Here is a 20455-nt window from a genome sequence, read left to right as displayed (position 1 = left end):
TGATATCTCATGACTTCAGTATTTGTTATTTCAACATCACATTGATACGACTGTCACTCATTCTTTAGTGGCTAACCATATATATATTTATTGGGGTACTTTAAATTGGGATCAATAGGTAATCAAGGCTTAAGAACTCCGGCTACACAGTACCTAAAACTATTTCAGAAGTTTTCCAATCATACTGATCTCTTAGATCATGCTTACTTAAATCAGCATTTTCAAACTCACCTAAATAAGTCACCTGCAAGGGAAATTCTGTCTCCTTTGATTTCCATTTCAGTTTTTCCATTTTGCTGAACATGATTAAGGTTCCACCTATAGGCTGTATTTAAGCACCTAAGTTTGTAGTCTGTTTTTTTAGACTTGTCAAATACACATCATTCTCCTAAAGTCAACAGATGCTATATATGCTCGGCATTCCTGGCACCTGGAATGAACTTTAGATCTAATTCTGCGGTGTTCCATGTCAACAAAGTACTGCACCTGCCCAGAATTACCGGTAGGGCTACACTCAAATGCTGACCTTTGTATATTTTAACTGCTCAAAGCTCAACAGTGACCATTTAGGTTGGTTTTTTCCCCCTGAACTATTCTATATGCTATTATTCCATTTTCTTGTAACACCTGTGTCTGTTTTAAACACTGTAACTTGGCATCTATGTCTCCAATTTGCGTTAGCAAATTACCAAGTATATAACTACTGCTACTAAAATCACTCCAGAATAGTCTGCCTTGAATTTCACTCATGCAAATTTCATTGTAATTCTTGTAATGGCAAAGATCAACATACTGACATGACCAATTGTAGCTCCTTATAATAATCTACACAGAACTCCTTTTTTTTTTCTGACATAGAACTTCTCTATTATAAAAATCCTCATTTTACCAGAATTGACCAGTCTAGTCCTTAGTCTTCCTGCAGGAAAACTGAAAGGTCTTTCAGGCATCTATCATGATCTCTTCTGATCTTTATGTTGATCCTCTTGTGTGTTACATGAAATTGAAATCAGAATGCGTTATCTATGCTGCCTCATCCAAGTACACCATGGAAGGAATAGCATAAATGCCATCTTGGAATGATGTCGATTAGATTTATCTCACCTTTGCTGTTTTAATACCTCAGAAAGAAAATGTTAAGTCAGTAAACTTACCACATAAACAAAAGCATCTGCTTTCCTGTCACCCTTTTCAGGGTAAATGTTACCTTCTGACAAGAAAAACTGCAGATACCCAGTTGCTTTGAGAAGCACATTAATAGGGACAAGGCTGGTTTATTTATTTATTTATTTATTTGGTCTCAGACAAAGGTTAGAAATACGGTGTCAAATGATAAAAAGTTATCCAAATGATTACTGAGCCACTTGAAGCCCTATCTTCTCCTTAATACTGTACAGGAGCTGTCAGTTATCTTTAGAATAAAGCTTCTATTCCAGTTTTCATAGCAAAGCTATATTACAGCAAATGTGTTACTTTTAAGGATTCTACAGATCTGTTCACTTTAATCTGTCCTTTTGAAAAATACTGATTTTTCAATTAGATGCTTAAATATATTTGAAATTAGAACAACAGAAGCCAGCCTGAAGTACAGTAAAAAAAATTAAATGTCTGCTTTGAATGTATTTTTACTACACAAACCCACAAGATCAAATACTATCACTGTAAGCATATTTTCGGCACACTCAAAAATAATCACATAATGCATACCCAGATGCTTAATGGTAAACTGTGCTTTTCAACACTGAACAAGGGTTGTGATTCCAAACAGCAGATAGGTTCAGCTCCAGCAGCAGCAGTCATTGCTGCCTGAGATATCTGCTAGAGTTTACCTAACTTCTGCTGCTCCTCAGCTGCTGCGTCTGGTGAGCTCTCAGCTAATTCACAGACTAAGGCACAGACTACTACACCAGCTGAGGAGAGAAACTCCATGCAGAACCTCCAGCATGTGGGAGGGAAGCAGACCAGACAACTGGTACAAGGAGTCAAAACCTCTGGCAGACAAGGCTAGTTCTATCTAGATGGGAAATCAGAGCCCAAAGATAAAGCTCAGACAGCTGGAATATGCCTACCTCATATTAGTGCAAACCTATGCTCTATGGCTTGTAGTGACTCGAAAGGACAAGCAAACCTTTTAACAGTAAAGTGCAGCAAAAAGGTCTATGTAGAAACTGACATGATTTTTTTAAGTTGATGAGTTCCAAATTAATAAAACATGCTGACCAAGCCAGGTTGTGACCCTTGTCGTGCAGGGAAAGTCCTTTCTTTTGGGAATTTCACCCTCATACTTTTTTAGGGTTGATTTCTTTCTGGCCGTTTCTTATTTTAATGGCCTTTTTGGGGCCACTGACCAGTGGGCTGGTGTTCTTGGGTTGCGGTTTCAGGGCTCCACTCTGACCGCTGCGTCCTGAATTCTGGTTCTTACTGGGGGCAGTTCGCCGCTGTTGTTCCTGCAGTCTCTGTTCCCACCTCTGTAGAAATGCAGAAGACAAAGAGGATGAGTTAGGGAAGGACATAATCATAAATAATTACATCTTAATCAAAGCTATCTTGGACCACTGATGCTAGTACTGCCTTTAACAGTTCCATGCTCTACTGCAAGGCCATTGATGTCAGCATGCATGGCTATTTGCAGGGAGAACCTGCCATGTGTTCTTGGGTAGAGGGAATTTCCACAACATCAGCAGATGGAAATGACAATTGCCCATCTCGTGTGCATGCTGCATGTGAGTGTCTTTTCAGAAATAGGGGGGAGCTGGCATCACGCATTCAAAAAGCCAGGATCAGCACACTGGAACTCCTTCGCCCCTTCTTCGCTGTCTTGCTGAACGTGCTACTTGACTTTGCCTCAGAAAAGTCTGCAGGAATCAAACTATCCTTTCACAATATGTATTTAAGCACACAGCTACCAGGGGAGCTGGTAATTACTTTCTGCTTTCCCCTGGGGTGGAAAGGACTGAGCATGAACCAGCTTATGTTATGGACAGACTGAAATCACAGTGTTGAGAGTTGCAACGGCGTGGTTCCAATAGTGCACCTGAAGCTTTATTCAGTAGCATCCCTGAGAAATTTTGAAAAGCAATTAGATCAACAAGCCCACCAAAGATAATAGCTGTCAGATTTTCAAATCCAATAGTGCACTAGTTAAAAAACAGGTTTTTACAGTGAGTTTAAGTGGTTAGGTCTCCAAAACATGGAGGGATCCACAAAACAGCCACAGAGACTGCAGACTTTCACCTCTAGGAACAGAAGTACCTACTTTAAAGAAAACAGGTAGGTAGTAAAACCTGGAAAGGGTCTCATCTCTCCCCTCTATTATCCTTCTCTTCTGGAACTCCTAAAGGTAGGGGATTTACACAGCGATGAGAGCAAAAGAAGTGCTCTCCAGCTTCCCAATTTAGCACATCTGCACTGACCCTGTTGCAACTCAGATTCTTGTCCTGGCTAGAGAAAAGACCAGCCATGTTGTGGTTATGTTAACAACTGTCTTCTGTGGTTGACAGACAGCTCAAAACATCCATTTTAAGTGGTAACTCACGACAAAATTTGGATGCAAGTCTTCAGAGATGAACGATGGGCATCGAAGTGAAGACACTGTGATACCTCCATACTGGCTTTGTGTAGTCAGAGTAATTTTATGCATCTTTATAAAACCAAAACTATCTGTAGACATTCAGTTATGTCCCACTCAAATTTGTTTAAATGAGATTTAGTTTATGAAACTATTAATATGAGAGGAAATGGCACCTGCTTTGAAGGGTATTTTGTTTGGCAGTCATGCATCTATTTGACAATCTGGAAACTAATGCCCAAACATGTTTCAAGACACAATTAGAAATGACAAAACAGTGTGAGGAGGTGACTAAAACACACTGTGTGCCAATAACAGGCCATTAAGTTGACAACTAAAGGATTTCAGGAGTCCAAGTCATATGCCAATATTCTTCTAAATCCCACATGGTATCCTCTGCAGTTGCCATATATCTATTTTTTTAAGATTTAAAGCATGTTTTCTTTTGCACACATGGGTTTCGCATGAATAAGTGAAAAGGGTATGACAGAAGCACTGAATGCAGTTTCCTCAAAGAAGCTGGTCTGTAATCTAAAAGCTTGTGTTTATGGATTCCTACATCTCTTTTCCTCCTATCAATTGCCAATCAACTCATAACTAAGACAAACATACATGTACGCCCTGAAACATACATGTGTGTCCTTAATGCTCTAAAAACTTTTCTGAATTCCAAAAATAACTTTCTTCCATCTCTAAAAGTGGGAGAAAGAACAAGACCTTCTCTCAATCCATCCTTTCTTTCCACTAAAACGAGGAGTTTACAAGTAGAGAGTGATATCAAATGCTATCCTGAAGCCCCAAAAAACAGGGGCATCTGCTGTGCCTGCCACCCATGTCTCTATACTATAGACTTTTCCTTCCATTGTTTCCTGAATCCAGAGAGACAATGTCCAATCCTTTGAGTGGGTCTTTGTAGGGAGTACCTGGTGAGAAGTGTGTGTTTCCAGCCTACAATATTTAATGCAGCAAAAACCATTAATCCAGTGCAGAGGATTTTAACTTCCTTTCTTATCTAATGTGGGCTATATACTCATCTGCATATCACCTTCACTTTCATATCATCACTACTTGTGGCAGCAGGGATATGAGAGAAATTCCTAGAGACATTACTGTAAGAAGCCAGAGTTCACACAAAGATCATCCCACCATGTAAAATTAAATAGAAATAAAATTTTAGACAGCCTAAAACACAAGATTAAAATATTCAAATTTTCACTTATACTTGTGTAACTATGAGGTCTGAAAATGTTCAAGTGGAAATAATGATACCAAGAGGAGTTAAAGATATCTGAAAGTCATCAAAGTTAATCAATACTGAAGTAAAACAAAGGTGTTTAACTTTTGATCAAGAATATCAGCATTCTTTTCTTTGGTTGCATTTACCTTAAATCTTCTGTTTAGTTGGTCCTTCCATTTTTCAACTAGACATCCATCAAGAAGCATCAACCTGAAAATTAAGAAATATGCACAAGTTAAAGATATTTCTGATTTTAATTCCTGAGATGCCATTCCTGATGATTTAACATAGATTGAGGTTGAAATGCACCCACAGGTACCAATACTGACAGTTTTTATGTATGCAATGATGGCATGCCATATGTTTCTCTGTGTTTGTGTGAAGACTAGATCAAACTAACGTATTTTACTTCTGAATTAGAAAAAAAAAAAGGCAACTGTTTCACATCCACCAGTTAATACAGCTCAGCTGAAAAATAGTAATATAATTATCTGATCACTTACAATTGTATCCATTTCTACCTATAAATATATGAGGATGGCATTATGTGTTTCCTACACCTAACTCCTTAATGAGTGCTTTAAGGTGAATTTGGAAGATGTATGGTTAGAGATACTTGCCTACCAATGAACTCTGGCTAGCTCCTGCATGAAAACATTGAGTCTAGGTGTTATGAAATAAGCAAAACAAAAATGTGACTATTAAATGTATATGCCTTAGACAGCTCCTAAAATAGTTTATTCTAAAGCACCTTCTACGTCCCAACCTAGAGACAACTTTTGGGGGTTTTTTAGGTTTGGTTGGTTGAGATACCAGGCCTTAATATGCCCTAATATAAATGTCACTAAAATTCTGGGGGTTTTTACTTAGACACCAGTGTTGGCTGGAAATGTCAAAATATCTTTATAAATGCACACAACATCACACAGCACTGTTCTGGCTGGTGAAGGCTGAACAGGGTAGCTGGGCCTGATCTCCACCTTCTATGAATAGCATTGCTGCTCTTAGCAGCTCAAACACAGCACAAAATCCTGCCTCTCGTAGTCATTAGCCACTGTGCATCCAGTTTGACCAAACAGAAAAGGCCTAACGTGAGTGCAAACCCTGGAGAATCAGGACCAATATGCTGTACATTTCCTTTTCTTTCCAAGGAGAGATTAGAGAACAAATGTACAGGACTGATGCCAAGGCCACATTGCCATGAATGAAACCACAGCATGGGGATCATCTGGCACAGCTTTGGTTCAGGTCAAATTATACAGTGAGGCTCTAACCCTAACAACAGGCAATAGGTATTTTGCCATTGGCTGTAGAGGAGGTACAGCTTCTACCCTTTTTGCCTCTGTCATTTTAAAAAACTGCTGTAACTCAAAACCTTCTGTTTGCATGCCACTGAGTTCAACAGGAAGCACATATAATAGTTTATGTTTCTTTTTCAAATCCATTTTAGTACACTATATGAAATTAAAAACCTCAATGACCTTTAAAAACCATCACAAGATATTTAGTGAATCGTGTGTTCTTCCATAATAACGGAGATGCAGATTGTGATCTTTGACTTATAAAATCTCCCTTTCCTAACAGCCTCCAGAGAATCCTCTCCAACAAAGCCCTGCAACCCAGAGCTCCTCCATTGCAATTTTGGTCATGGTCCTTCTACATGAGTCAGAGCTTGTATCCCTAAAACGACTAACATAAATAGAGTGCTCTACATTAATACTTGTGAAATACTTCCAGACCTGGAGGGGCAACGTGCTGGGCAGTAATAAAACACTGTGCTTGCTAGCTCGCCAGAAAAATAAGTTAAAGCAATAAGATATCAGATGGCAAATTTTAGAAACACCTACAAAATGCTTTTAAAATATCAACACAAAACTCATCACAAATATGGATATGGCCCATTACGTCCCACACATGGATGTTCTGTAGTCCTTACAAGTGTGAGTGACCAATTAACAGCAACTTCACCACATGTAAAACCAGCCTGCACATTTTACAGACAGCCTTGCCTCCAACCCACAAAATACAGGCCTACACAGTACCTAAAACACCACTGATGCCATGATGATTTTTTGCCTTTTCTTATATACCTTTTTATAACTTCTGTATTCTTAGTGTTTTTTAGCCTACATTCTTGGACTTGTTTATCAAGCTAGAAGACTAAACATTTTAGAAGCTTCGTAGTTAGGGATCAGAAAGCCCCAGACACCAAGGTCCTCTCCTGAACACATTTTGTAAACTCAGATAGAACCATCCAGGGGAAAGTTCCTCAGGGAAGGGGGCTCACTCGAGTCTCTCACTGGGGAATCTTTGATAGATATTCTAATTAGTAAGACCTACAATGTGATACCAGATCTTTTGTGGGGTGTGCATTGCGGTATGCATTGAAGTGCATTCCACCTGGACGTGGTGCACCTAAGGATCCTTACAATAAATACAAAGGTAAAATCCCTTTTTCCTTTCTAACTGTGTTTGACTCTTGATTTTAAGACCAGGAAAAGGCATCACCACAACCTGTCCTGCTGGCATCTACTGGTGCATTTGGGGTGCTGATGGGGATGGGATGTCCCCTTCTGCTTCAAGGAACCAGGGAGAAAAGGGAGCTGTGATTCATCACTCCTTCCCCTCCAGACCAGCATGCTAGATTTCCTTCCATGCCTGGGGCTAGGCTGACTGCCAGATGAACAGTCGGGTAAAGTTAGTTTTGTTTTGTTTTTTCATTTAATCATACAGCAGGACTGGCAAGCTGCTCTGAGAGTATTTACTTTTCATCTGCCATCCGGGAGCTGGAGCTCCAACGGCTGCAGCTTTGGCTGGTCCCGGTACGGCTGTGGGATCAGAAACATCTCGCTGACGGCACTGGTCCAAAGTATGGATAGGCCAGTGGAGAAGGCCTAGCTCTGACTCCAGCAGCTCTGCTGACAGAAGATGTGTATCATCTCCTGCCCACTCCCTTGGTGAGACAGAACGATGCCTTCCACGTGGTCCTGCCAACACAGACCATCATCCACAGCCACCACTGGACTTGCTGCACACAAAGCACTCATCCCTATGGGAAGTGGTCCTAAAAAAAGCCACTCCCAAGCTGGAGGTGCTTGAACTGCTGCATGACACCTTATCAATATGCTGTCAGCACCTAATGCCACCAGATTTTATGCTCTTTGTGTGAGCCAAGTTTTGTACACACCAGATCATGGCACAGAGCTGAGGCTGATGGAGAAAGTCAGTTGTGAAGGTAATTGAAACGTGTGTATGTATGAGTTATCCTAAGAAAAACTATCAGCAAAAGAAGCCTATGATGAGAAAGAGAGCTTTCCTGGTCATCCTTCCCATCTATCACAGCCAGCTCTAACACTTTTCTGCACCACATCGTCAGGGCTCACCTTGAGCGCCACTCATAGCACATGATGAGAACATCCTGCTTTGGTTGAAGAGGCGGGCACTGGCAGGAGGAATTTGTAAGAAGAGGCACTTGGGACAGAGGAATTGGTGTTGAAGTCTTGAGTATGTCTTTGACTTCAACCACAGTCGTTATCTCATTGCAGTTCCCTCTTTCTATGCTTTTTACTTTAGCGTGAATGACTGCAAATAGAAAAAAAGAGGAGAAAAATAAACAGTCTTAGAAATTTAAACACACCTCAAAATTAAGTCAAATATATTAAATTGGAAGCTGTTGTTTTGGTTGTGAAACTAGAACTACTTCTGCCTGTGTGGGCACAAACAGTGGCTTAGAATAACAGAGGCCTGATCTTGCTTTGGTTTTCAGTAGGACTGTTGACAACTGTGAAATTAAACATGTGCTTAAATCTTTGCCAGATCAGGCCAACCAATCTTGCCTGGAATCACACACACAAACAGCTCCTTCAACTCAGACTTGAACAACTCTTTGAGTAAATCTGACCCATTCTCCAGCCACATCTGGCTATTTCTGATTAAGTAATGAATAATTTACCTCACAGACAGTTGTCATGAATTCAGTCTTTACAATAATAAAATAATTTCCTGTAGATTGCAACCAAGAAATACAGCCTTTTCTCAAATATAAGAAAGAAGGGAAGGCTTGAAACAATAGTCAAAAAACTAAGAATCTTAGGATTGCCATAATTTACTTGAGCTATACTCTTTTTCGTCTTTTGCCTTTGGATTCTCTACCAGTAGTGAGATCCACATATAAACCAGACACTGAAACAGGTTGTTCTGACTCTGAATACACAACCACTTGTATTTTACCTTTCATTGAGGCAAACTTCATGTCTGCATGGAGGCAAGAAGGTGAAATTCTGTAGATGGCTCTGAAATGATCCCTGGCTAAATTTGTACCAGCAAACCCTGGTATTACCTACCACTGCAGCATTTCATCCCTTCTCTCTTGTGAGAAATACCAAATATGATTAATTAAGTATGATTTTTACATAAAGGATTTTGTCTCTACGAAATGTCAAAATAGAAAGGGTTCTACTGTCCAAAAATTCTTCAGTGAAAGAAGCATGAGAAGTGTACAGACCACAGAATGATCAGCCCGCCCCTGCCAGCCACCAGGTCAAAAGCCTTCAAGTGAACCTCGTAACATTTGGAATAAACTTCACATGTAGAAAACAGGAGACCAGCACTTTTAATGCAGTCTGGGGCTTATGTGCTACCTTTATCAGGACATGTATAACAGACACAAAACACAAGAGGAATTTCAGTTTTGGAGACTCACAATCCATTTCCAAGTCTGATTGGTGCTGATAGCTAGAAGTACAATTTGGCTGTATGTCTTATTTTAAAGGTTTTCAGAAAAAAATTGATTTTTAACTCATTAAATCTCACTCCTCAATTCATTTTCCATATAAACAGGTCTATTCATCTCAGAGGGTGCTGAATAAAAATTTACATCTCAAAACCAAAATCTTGAGTTTTGGACCCAAACATAGAGGTTTTACTCAAGGAACACTCCCACTGAAATCACTGGAATCAGAATTTACATGACTAACACCTGTATTTCATTTTGGAACATTTGATATCACTACTTTTTCATATGTTTCAGACAACTGTGGAAGCTCATTGTTCCACCTAAATGTATCTCTATGTTGTACTGAGACAGATCAAGGAATTATATAAAAAGAATAGGTCATGTAAATGCACAAAAATGCTATCATGAACAAATAATTATACAATTACCTAAGCTAGATGTTCAGCTTGATTATTCCCACCAAACATGCTAACAAAGAAGCAAATAACTACAAACGTACTTTCATTTGATATCAAACAAATAGGGATTGAACGATATAACAACAGTACTGCAGAACAACTGGATAAAGTACTTGAAAAAAACCTGCCATCTGGGAAAATGCCAGTAAAGGACAAAATGCAACAATACTGCATATTAAATCCATAGTTAATAGGGGTATCTATTGACATCAGAGGCATTTAATCTGGCATTAATCTAATCTTAATTAGAGTTCTTCCTGACTCACACCATCAGAAAACTGAGGCAGAGGGAAGCCAAAGGGGAAGAATATTTTTATTGCCAATATGTTCTGCAACATAAAATAAAACTATCGGCCACCCCCTTGGCTGGATGGCGCAAATTGTCACTGAATTCCATTAATCTCTGACAATTCCGCACCAGACAGAACACTGCCTAGTAATGTAAAAGCATATATGAATTTCTAAAAACTTTTTACTTTGCTGCAGCTGGTTCACATTTACAAGTTTTATTTGGGTAGCAAATCCCTGTTTATTCTACCTGTTGGATGAAAACAGGAGCTGATCAAGTGGTCATGCTCATGTTAAACGTAATTGCCTTTACTAGAGTGACCTTTGCAGCAGCAACCACCCTTTCTGCAGAGCAACCTGTTTATTTCGGTGCACATTACTGACACTTCACTGCTTTTGTCAGGAACACACCATCATCCGTGCAATTACTACTACTGCCTGCACATGATGTGTACTACAGCTGAATTTTGGAAGAGGACAGCTAGGTATCCCCAGGCAAACCCCCACTTGGAAAGGCTCTGCTGGAGCAGTCTTCTTTCTGCCACACTTGCTGGATGGGGCCTGGTGTGGTGGCACCCACAAAGAGCTGCCCAACTTGCAGGGACACAAGGAGGGTGTGGTACAGGCAAAGTGAAGCATTTTCCCCCCTGCACTTACTGTAGCTGTAGTTCTTGGCCAAGTAGGTTGACAGCGTAGGCTTTGTCTTTTTGCACCTGCACCGCTCTTCAAAGGAAGAGAAGGGAGAAAGGTTGAGGGGTGTCAGAGGGACCCTGTCTCCAGGGAGGTGGAGGCGGGGGGTCGTCCAAGGCTCACCCTGGCCGCGGCTCCTGCAGTCAGGCTCCAGGGGTCTGTCCGGCACCATAAAGCCCTGTGTGAAGTCCGTCCACTTCACATCTGCAAACAGAGGTGCGTCAGGGAGTGAAAATTGTCGGTAGACGCTCCAGGACTGGAGCGCGGGGGTCCCGCAGCCCCCCCGTCCCACCCCGGGGCGTCCCGCGGGGGTGGAGGGAGTCCTCCCTCCCACCGCCCGCTCCCCCAGGGTTCTCACCCTCCGGCACGTCGGTGACGATGGCCTCTGGGGAGATGCAGACGCCGCGGTCGTAGACGGGGAGGTCGTCGCAAGCCAGGCTCTCGGGCCAGCTGTGGTTGTAGCGGCGCATGATGGGCTCGCAGCCGTCGCGGGCGCGCTGGCAGACGGAGCGGCACGGCTTGATGGGGTCGTAGAGGAACTCCAGAGTGCAGATGGGGGCGTACATGGCGCAGAGGAAGAAGGGCAGGACCGAGCTGCAGCCGGTGGCCACCAGCTCCTCGTACTGTTCGATAGCGAGGACGGCGTTTTCCTGGGTGCTGTGGTGAAGGTGGTTGGGCATGCGGGTGATGTTCCAGGGCATGGAGCGGCACATGGGGATGCGCACCGCCTCGCACGGCGCGCCCTGCGCCCGCGGGCTCACCCGCAGCCACAGGGACACCGCCACCAAGGCGCGCAGCATCCTCTTCCTCCTCCTTCTCCTCCTTGTCCGCCGCCGCCCACCGCCGCCCCGCGGGTCCCGGCGGCCGAAGGGCGCGGAGCGGCGCTGCCTCCCGGAGACCTGCTGCAGTCAAGTCGCGGGAGCCGCCGCGCCGACAGCCATGGACATCGCGGGACCGCATTTATACCAGTGGCACGAGTGACGTGGGGCCGATCGCGCTCCCTTGGCAGCCCCGCTCCTCCGGGGGGTGGGAGGTGTGCGCGTTATGTGTGCGTTTTGCTGTGCAGGCACGGTGACATCACCTCCACCCCGTTTAATCCCCCGGCGACATCACTGCGTCTCTCGGCCGCCGCTCCAGCTCCGTTTCAGTTTTCATCTGTGTCATAAATTCCTTCAGGTGGAAGGGGGAGCGGGGGAAAAGGAAACCCAAACCACACGGTTCTGCCGCGGGGCTCTGCGCTCCGGCGCGGGGAGAGGGACCACGACTCCTTCTTGAGGGGCTGAACTTTATACGCCACGTTTTCTCAAGGGAGAAGAAACTTTTTGCGGCTTTGAGGGAACTCCGGTGGCTGTTCCCGACACCTCCAGGGGGTTGCAGAATTCCCTCCATGAGCTCGGCACGGACGGGGAAAGGCGTGAAGCGGACGGGCGGACAGACGGGGTAGTGGCTTGTGGCCCGGTTTGCTCGGGACGAGGGAAGCGGCGGCGGCCGAGCAGAGACGGCAGCGGGGCTGGGGCAGCGCGGGGCCGGTGTGGGGCTGCTGAGCGGGCAGGCAGCCCGCCGCTCCGCTCCACCCGCCTCTGTCCCCCACCAATCGCTTCTGCACACGAGTGGAAGAAGGGGTTTCAGTCTTTTACCAAGATGTTTTTACTTTTTCTTTCCTTGGTGCTCCACGGCCACGCGCCCCTGGTGCAGCGGAGTGGCGTGCCCACGCGGGGACAAAGGGCTCCCTCACACCCCACCTCTGTTCCCCCATGCACGGAAGGACCTCCAGGCCCTTTCTTCACTGTGGGAAATGCCTCTCCCCAGTTTTTGGGGGACCCGCTGAGTTAAGATTAACTCAATGCCAGGTCATCCCAGTGACCCGAGAGAGACCCAGCGCGGCTCAGAGGTAGCAGCTCCCGGGCTTGCCCCGGCCAGGTACCAGTGTTACCCCCCGAAGATGCAGCAGAGCTGCAGAGACGGAGCATCTGTGGGGCACAGGCCTCGCCCTCCCTTAGTGGGTGAGGAAAGCGCACCCAGCGCGGGCAGGAAACAGCTGATAAACCTAAGAGGGCAGTGGGAGATGAAGGAATGCATGTGGTGAAGGAATGCTTGGTGACACAGTCTGTCCGTGGGGAGGCACTAAAATTCCCCCCTCGAGGGCAACATTAAAGCAGTTTGTCCCAGCAGGTCCCTCTTGTTCACGTTTCCCCTCGCTCCCTAAGCTCACGCAGAGTGCCCAAGGCTTGGACCTCGCAGCTGCCCCTCTGGGCACCCCCACGGAGCAGTGGGCACGGCCAGGGCGCCCCGACTCTCCCGGCTGCGGGGAGGGAGGCATGGGAGGGCGAGAGTCCTCGTCGCCTGTCGCCGCGCTGCCTCGCGCCGCGCTGGTGGCCGGGCGCTGTCGCGGCAGCCGCGTCTCGCCGCCGAGGTGATGCGTGCGGGTTTGGAGGCGGGCCGCCCCCGCCCCCCGGCACAGCCTGCCCGCCCGCCCGCCTGCGCGCCGTGCGGGGCGGCCGTGCGCGGAGGGAGCGCGGCGCGGAGCATGGCGCGGCCGGCGGCCGGGCGGCAGCTGCGCCCCGGGCCGGGGCTGCCGCTGCGGCTGCTCTTACTGCTGGGCGTCCTCCTGCTGCGCGGTGGCGCGGCGGCGGGGGCCGAGCCGTGCCAGGCGCCGCGGCAGTGGGAAGGGCGCACCGTGTTCTACGAGCACGGCTCGGGCCGCAACACGCGGGCCGCCGTCTCCTACGACGGCCCCAACCAGCGCCTCCGCATCCTGGAGGAGAGGAAGGCGCTCATCCCCTGCAAGAAGTAGGTGGCGGCCGGGCCGGGCGGGGCGGTGAGGGTCGGCACAGAGCCCGGAGGCGCCTCCCGGGGGTGTGGGGTGATGCGAAGCCGGGCGGAGGGGGTCTCCCTCGGACCCTGCGCTGCCGGCGGCACCTCCCCTGCGTGAGCCGGGGGAGCGCGGGGAGTGCGGAGGCGAGGCACCGGCGTACTGGGAACAAGTGGCGCTGGGAAGCCTGTCTCCAGCATGGCTTGGATCCATCCTCCGTGTAGATATATGTGTATATATATCGAAAGATTTATGATCAACAGTGTCAGCTTTTTATCTTCAGTGATATTCCCCCCCCCCCCCCAGCTCTTTTGCTTTTTAAACGGAATTGGAAGCGAATGCAAAAATACAGCCCAAAATGTGCAGAATAATGGGTATCATGAGGTATAATGAAGAGGTTATACTCAAACGTGAATAACGTTATGGGGTAAGGGATGAGGTTCTAGCTCAGTAATTTGCTAACAAGTTTGCGTTACGTTTTACAAGTTCTCTGGGTCCTTGTCAGTGCTTGGTCCTAAGTCAGTGCCAGGGTGTCAGGATGCATCCATTACCTGTGGTACAGTGTATTCATTGCCGTTGTACAGCCCTGCAGGACGTCCCTGTTCTTCATTTATACAGGATGTATCTGTTAAACCCGTAAGTAATCCCAAAAAATCCCTGTGTCATTGTGTGTTCCTTGATTTGCTGAAAAACAAGTGTAAAAAAAAGCTGTCTGAAGAAGAGCCTCTTTTTTCTCCTCAGCCTGCCAAGCTCAGGTTGGGTGGAAGAAATGATTGGCCTAGAGAGGCCTTCCTGAGTGAGACATTTCTGGCCACCGAGTGTCAGTCACTTTCAGACAACATGTCAAAACATACCTGCCAGTGTGAGGGTAGCCAGTCTGCCCATGCCTCCGCCTCTCCCACCTACAAATTGTTCAAGTAACAGTGTATCAGTCTGGGGATGTGTGGAGACAAGGTAAAGACCAGCCTACAAATGCTGTATCATCCAAACTAAGTGGTCTCTGATGTTGCAAGATCAATATTCCTTTTTGCTGCTGTCTTCTTTTTCCTGACAATCAATTCCATACCAACATCACATAGTAATTGTTTTAATCTTTCCAAAGCATATGCTCTTCTGCGATCCTTTCTCTCCAAATCGCCTGACACTCTTAGAACTGTTTTGTGTGTTTCATTTTCAGGCTTAGCTTTCCCTCATTGTAAGCTTTTTTCATTACTCTTTTTGCCTAGGAGCCATATGAAGAATGTTGAAACAACATACAGGTGTTTGCTGGTGGTCTGCTGACATAGAGCATAAGAGTCTGACACTGGCCACGAGGTGCTCATGCTTCCCTTGTTTTGCAAGTCCTAGGTTGACTTTCATGTTTGACAAGCATAAAAACTGTGTTACAAAGCGTGATGCAAGTCTTTTCTAGCTTCTAAGTTGTACTACATTCATTTCTTGAAGCTTATGTTCATTTTATTTGAAAACTTTATTTTAAGATTGAATAATTATTTTACATTTTAGACTCTGGTACAGATTTTGTCTTTTACCAAGATCTTATCTTTTTACATTTTTGATAACTACCTGCTCTGGATGCAGTTTCATCTGGGTTGATAGGGCTAGAAAGAGGCAGAGTGCAGGCAGGTGCACTTGTTGATTTTTCCTGTATTAGGTTTTTGTTGTAGACAATTTCTCACCTTAGGGGTCTTTATTGTTTCCAGGCTGTCCATGTTTTCTGCCATCCAAAATTGGAGAGGGGTTTTGTTTTATGTGCAGTAGTGTCTGCTCAGGGCATGACCCAGCTTCCATTCGAGTCAACAGAAAGTCTCCCATTGGTTTCAGTATGTGTTGGATCAGGTCTAGAATTGTGATCACAACTTCATTTCACTGTGGACACAGTGAGTTGTAAACTGAAGCCTTCAGAAGTTGGAGGCAAAGAGATTTATCCTGTCTTTTGAAAAATAACCTCTTCCCCACCCTGCTTTGATGTTGACAAGAAAGGGGTAATTACACCGAGGCAGCAAGTACAAAATCAACAAGAAAAATAGTGCTGCCCTGGTCTCTAAGGAAATTTCAGTCTAAATTCTCACATTTTGCTCCTATCAGATGTAACTTATGTGCAGCAATCTGGGTTGGCCAACAACCACATTTTTCTACAAAGCATTTTCTGAAGCTTACAAATGTGGACCTTAATCAGAGACAGCCCTGTTGGAGTTATTGGCTGAGGTTAATCAAGGACACAAAGATTTGCCTGTGTGGAATGGCTTGCAGGCTCATAACCGCAGGAAAACATGAAACTTTCAGATTTTATTGTAGATATATGTTTCAAATTCATGTAATTTGCTATGTGGCATTTTCATACCTACATCAATCCAGTAAAACATACCTACTTCAGCTCCAGAAAAGTAGCCATAGGGTAAACACCCAATTGCTGCTTTGGTAACATCACTTCTTTGCCCACCAGATGTTTCGAGATTACCTGAGATACAGTGACCATGTTGGTAAAGACTGCCCGCTCCTCATTGTCCAGCTGAACTGTGTCACCTACCACCTGGGCACACACCTCGTTTGCCAGACAACCAGCAGAGCCAGTTCACTAGAGAAGTCAGAGCTGTTGTTTCAGCCAGCTTGTTGGGTGGGTGTTTCTCTAGGATACACAGTTGGCTCCTGCACTCTGGCTCAGAGTTGTAAAAACTACCAACAGTGATCCTAAGCTAAGATTTTTGGAGGAGAACCTATTCCAGTTGGATTCATTACTGCGCTTTCTTTTTCACTTCTTTTACAGACCCAGCCTTAGGTACACTCTGCTTCTTTTGTTTCCTTCAGCATGCCTTGCCCTGCTGCTTCTTTCCCCTTCAGGATCAAATTTTTGGGGATAGACAAGGTGGGCAGGGACAGTCTTAAGGTTTGTGTAGTGCTCAGCTCATACTGATACCAGAAGAAGAGAAAAGAAAACAAACATTGAGTATATTGACCATTTCCCATTTGGAATAGGTCATTCCAGATACAATGTGAAATGGGAGCACTTAAAACAGCTCTCTAGAGCTCTTGAGGCAAAGCTGTGTTCATGCTGTTAAACACAGAATGTGTTTTTTAATCCTTGGTTGCCTACTACATGAAGTTTCCTCCTTTTGTGCTCTCTGGATGTTAAACCTTCCTCACTTTCGTTCAGGCCTCTGTTGGCCTCTGTCTCGGGACACTTCACAAAATGGGTGGCAGTCACCAGCAAGGTTTGCAGCTGGGGCAGGAGTTTCTTTTTAAGGTAACTTCCAATGGTGTAGATTTGAATATGGCATCACTGCAAACTGGTGAGAAATCCTGGCACAGAAAGGTCCAAACAAAAAATCCTACTGAGTGCAATGTGACCAGAACTTCATGTCACCCATCACCTCTCATTTTGTTGGAGAAACAGAGCAAGGGGTGTGCTGTTTGGCACTGCTGAAGCCACTGAACAGGTGTTAGTGCTCAGTTATGAAGAAAGAAAAGCATGAAGTGAGGAGCAGAGCAGAAATAATGCAGGTGATGTTTGAGAGCTGGAGTATTACTTGCCACATGCTGTGTTGACAGAGTTTCAGACTTACCTTCCTTACTCTTTTCCGCAGAATGATTTTCAGGGAAAGCCCAGTAACAGATTGTCCTATGAGAAATGTGATGGTGGGAAGAAAAAAAATTTCCATGTGGTCAAGAAAGTAGAAGGAAGAAAATGCCTTTTTTTTTCTATGCATGTATTTCAACAGTAACCTCCTTGGCCTATTGTACAGTACTCAGCACATTAGGATGCTTGTGTATTTGAAATTGTTAGGGTTAGTGTCTTAAAAATTGTAACTGCACAGCAGAAAAACAATCAGGAGGTATCCTATCAGTGTTAATTTAAAAACAGAACTGCATGTTGTTAAATTCCTTTAGTTCAATCATATTTGCAAAAGATAGAGAGGGGAGGATGAACTCCTCACTGGGCAACACAAACTGCTGGTGTGATAGAGGAGTGACAAAGCTATGTTTAGAGAAGTAAGTCTCTTATTCTGGCAAGCTCTTTGCCTGTGTGTGTCAATCCCTGTCCTTGACTGAAGAGAAGCAGCATAAGGTCAGGTGCAGATATAACAGCATTCATCTGGAGAACAGGTGATGACTTTTCAAAATAAACAGAGTGTGGGCACACGTGTCTGACTTCTCTCAACTACTTTTTAGTTGTTTTAGGATGTGTGATTGTAAAGGAAAAAACAGCGGTGTCTGACCTATTGAAATCATATAATCCATCCGTTCTGTGGTCATTGTGGTGACTCAATGGCCTAAGTATTGAGCTACCCTGAGCAACTGCAAATTTGTTTCCCAGACTTGGTTTTGGGAGTGGTTTCTGGAGTTTAATGTTTTGGGGAATAAAAGACTGTCACGGGTAAAATTTTCAGAATTGGCCAAGTTGCTCAGGAACCCAAGCCCCATTTTTTAAGATTATGTAGGGTGTGCAGACTTGTAAGACCCTTAATTTGCAGTGAAACAGAAATGAATTTTCAGCAGTTTCTTTAAATGTAACATGAGTTCTTGGGATCTAAAATTCTTCATAAGCTGCTGTGTATGTAACTCACTTCGCAGAACAAGAACTGAGGGAAGGTACTTAGACCTCCTGCGTTTACTTTCCTCCTATAGATGTTTCAGGTGTCTGCTGCTGATAATGACTGAGTTTGGAAAGGTGGCTTTGGAAAGCTGCTGTGCTGGATGCACGCTGGCAGGCAGAGGCCAGGCAATAGCCTGAAGCAAGTCTCAGTTGTTCTAGTGAGTCGTGTGATGGGGTGTGGAGGGTTGGCTGTACAAGCCTCGATTTCTGATGCATTTCCATCATAAGCCCATTTACAAGTCAGTTTACTAAGTCCCCAGTGATGCTCCCTGCCAAGGCAGCTGGTTCCTTGGAGAAGAGCACTGTACAAAGAGGGAACTGTGGTCCAAGAGGGCTGTGTGGAGGAGCATCTTGTCTTACACCAACTGTTCATTCTGTTTGTTTCTGCCCACAGGCAGCAGCAATCATTTCCCTTTCCAAGTTCTTGATCTTGTTGGAAGTCGGCCAGGCTATACAGTTCAAGAAAGCACTGGAGTTAATTGCTATTGTTGTTACAGGTGGGCTGTTTGGGAAGAGATTAAAACACTGCTCAGGGGAGGCAGCTGGAATTCTTCAGCCATCGAACTGCAGCAGTAACAAGCAAGTGGACTCTATCAGAGGAAGTTGGGAACTGTTGGCTTAGCAAAGCTTTCCCTGTCTTGTGTCCTATGCTTCCTTGAACAACAGCATATTTGTTAGTTGTGAAAAAAAAAAAAGCAAAAAAACACCTGGGTATGAATAAAGTAAATCCATTGCTTTGAGATGGCTGTTCTGTTTAGTGTAGTGTTCTTGAAACCATTGTTTATGCTAAGTACTCTGGAGCCATTTCATACAATACCAAAACACAGCATACATCCAAACTGAACAAAATAAACTGGTTCTTAAATTCAAAATAGCAGAATCCACAAAACCTTTTAAAGCTGGAGAGAAAATGTAGATAAACAGTGTCCAGTGACCCCAAATTGATAATTTTCTGGAGTGCTGGTTGGTGTACTTAAAAACCACTGTCAGACACTCACTGGGGTCATTACTACCACATGAGTTATAGATATTTTTTACTGGCTGTTCTTTAAAAAGAGAGGTTTTCATTAAGAAGTTTTGTTTTTCTAAAAAACATTGTTAAATGGTAGTCACTAACACCATATTGTACTTGATACTAGTGGATATTGGCTTAAGCCTCTTATCCATCTGAACCCTCTAAATTTAGGGAAATACTTCTTTCTTCCCTCTTATTATCTCTTCCTTGTCTGTTTGAATTTTTTGAAATAATACGTGTTTACATTGAAACATATGGCTCATTTTGTACTGTTGGACATTATGGCGAAAAACGTAAAGCAAAGCCAGGACTGCACTGAAAATATAATAGGCCTACATCTCTGTAACTTAGAGCAGGGGACCAGTATTTTCAAAAGATAAATCACTGCAAATTCTACTCAGGGTTTTTTTGGTTTTTTGGTTTTTTTTGGTTTTATTGGGTTTTTTTGGTAGAGATTTAAAGTGGACATGAATAGAGAGAGATTCAGTGTTCTGTGGTCACGGACAGCTGATGGTGACGTGACTGCGCAGCTAAACAAACACAATGAAAGACATCTTTATATTCATGATCTTAATTTGGGCTCCATTCGGCTTGAGACCTGATGCAATTCGGATGTCACAACTGACAACATCACACCTATTCTCACAGGACCAAAGGCTATTCTGAAAAAGTATCTCCTCAGAAGGATAAATCAGAATTTTCTAATATAGGGCTTCTGTGAGGTAAAAAAATGTTTTGTTTTCCAGATAGAGACCTGATTTGTTTTGCATATCAACAGGCTTATCCATTTATTAACTGCATGGGTCAAGTTTTCAACTGGATGACATTTTCCTAGACGAGTGAGGTCAGTCAAATGGTGCCTTACTGCGCCTTTATTGGCATGCCAAGTCATTAGTTGATGCAAAATTGAAAGGTGTGGTTCACGTATCCTTCTATCCTCTGCAATTTGCTTTGAGCTAACTGGTGGCTAACCTTGATACGGCATAATAAATAATACTGAGCCATTCAGACTTGAGGCCATCCAGCTGTGAATCTGTGTAGCTGCAGCAGCAACAATACAA

The 20455-nt window shown here is 44.4% G+C and overlaps 2 protein-coding genes across 2 annotated transcripts in view; one reads left to right on the top strand and one right to left on the bottom strand.

The window, feature by feature from the left end:
- SFRP4 (secreted frizzled related protein 4) lies at positions 1-12390 on the bottom strand. The gene is made up of 6 exons (XM_048298843.1): positions 11335-12390; positions 11100-11180; positions 10944-11009; positions 8189-8387; positions 4952-5015; positions 1-2468 (listed from the first exon to the last, which is right to left on the bottom strand). The coding sequence occupies exons 1-6, from the start codon at positions 11774-11776 to the stop codon at positions 2280-2282; spliced, it is 1041 nt and encodes a 346-aa protein (XP_048154800.1). The 5' UTR covers positions 11777-12390; the 3' UTR covers positions 1-2279.
- Positions 12391-13487: 1097 nt separating this feature from the next.
- EPDR1 (ependymin related 1) overlaps positions 13488-20455 on the top strand; it is a 29457-nt gene continuing 22489 nt past the window's right edge. The window contains exon 1 of the mRNA XM_048298831.1: positions 13488-13766. Within this exon, the coding sequence (XP_048154788.1) occupies positions 13504-13766 (263 nt within the window). The 5' untranslated portion in view covers positions 13488-13503. The remainder of the gene's footprint in view (positions 13767-20455) is intronic.

This window comes from Corvus hawaiiensis, chromosome 1, assembly GCF_020740725.1.
Source record: "Corvus hawaiiensis isolate bCorHaw1 chromosome 1, bCorHaw1.pri.cur, whole genome shotgun sequence".
In the NCBI taxonomy this organism is placed as follows: domain Eukaryota; kingdom Metazoa; phylum Chordata; class Aves; order Passeriformes; family Corvidae; genus Corvus; species Corvus hawaiiensis.
This window is presented reverse-complemented; position numbering and strand designations above follow the sequence as displayed.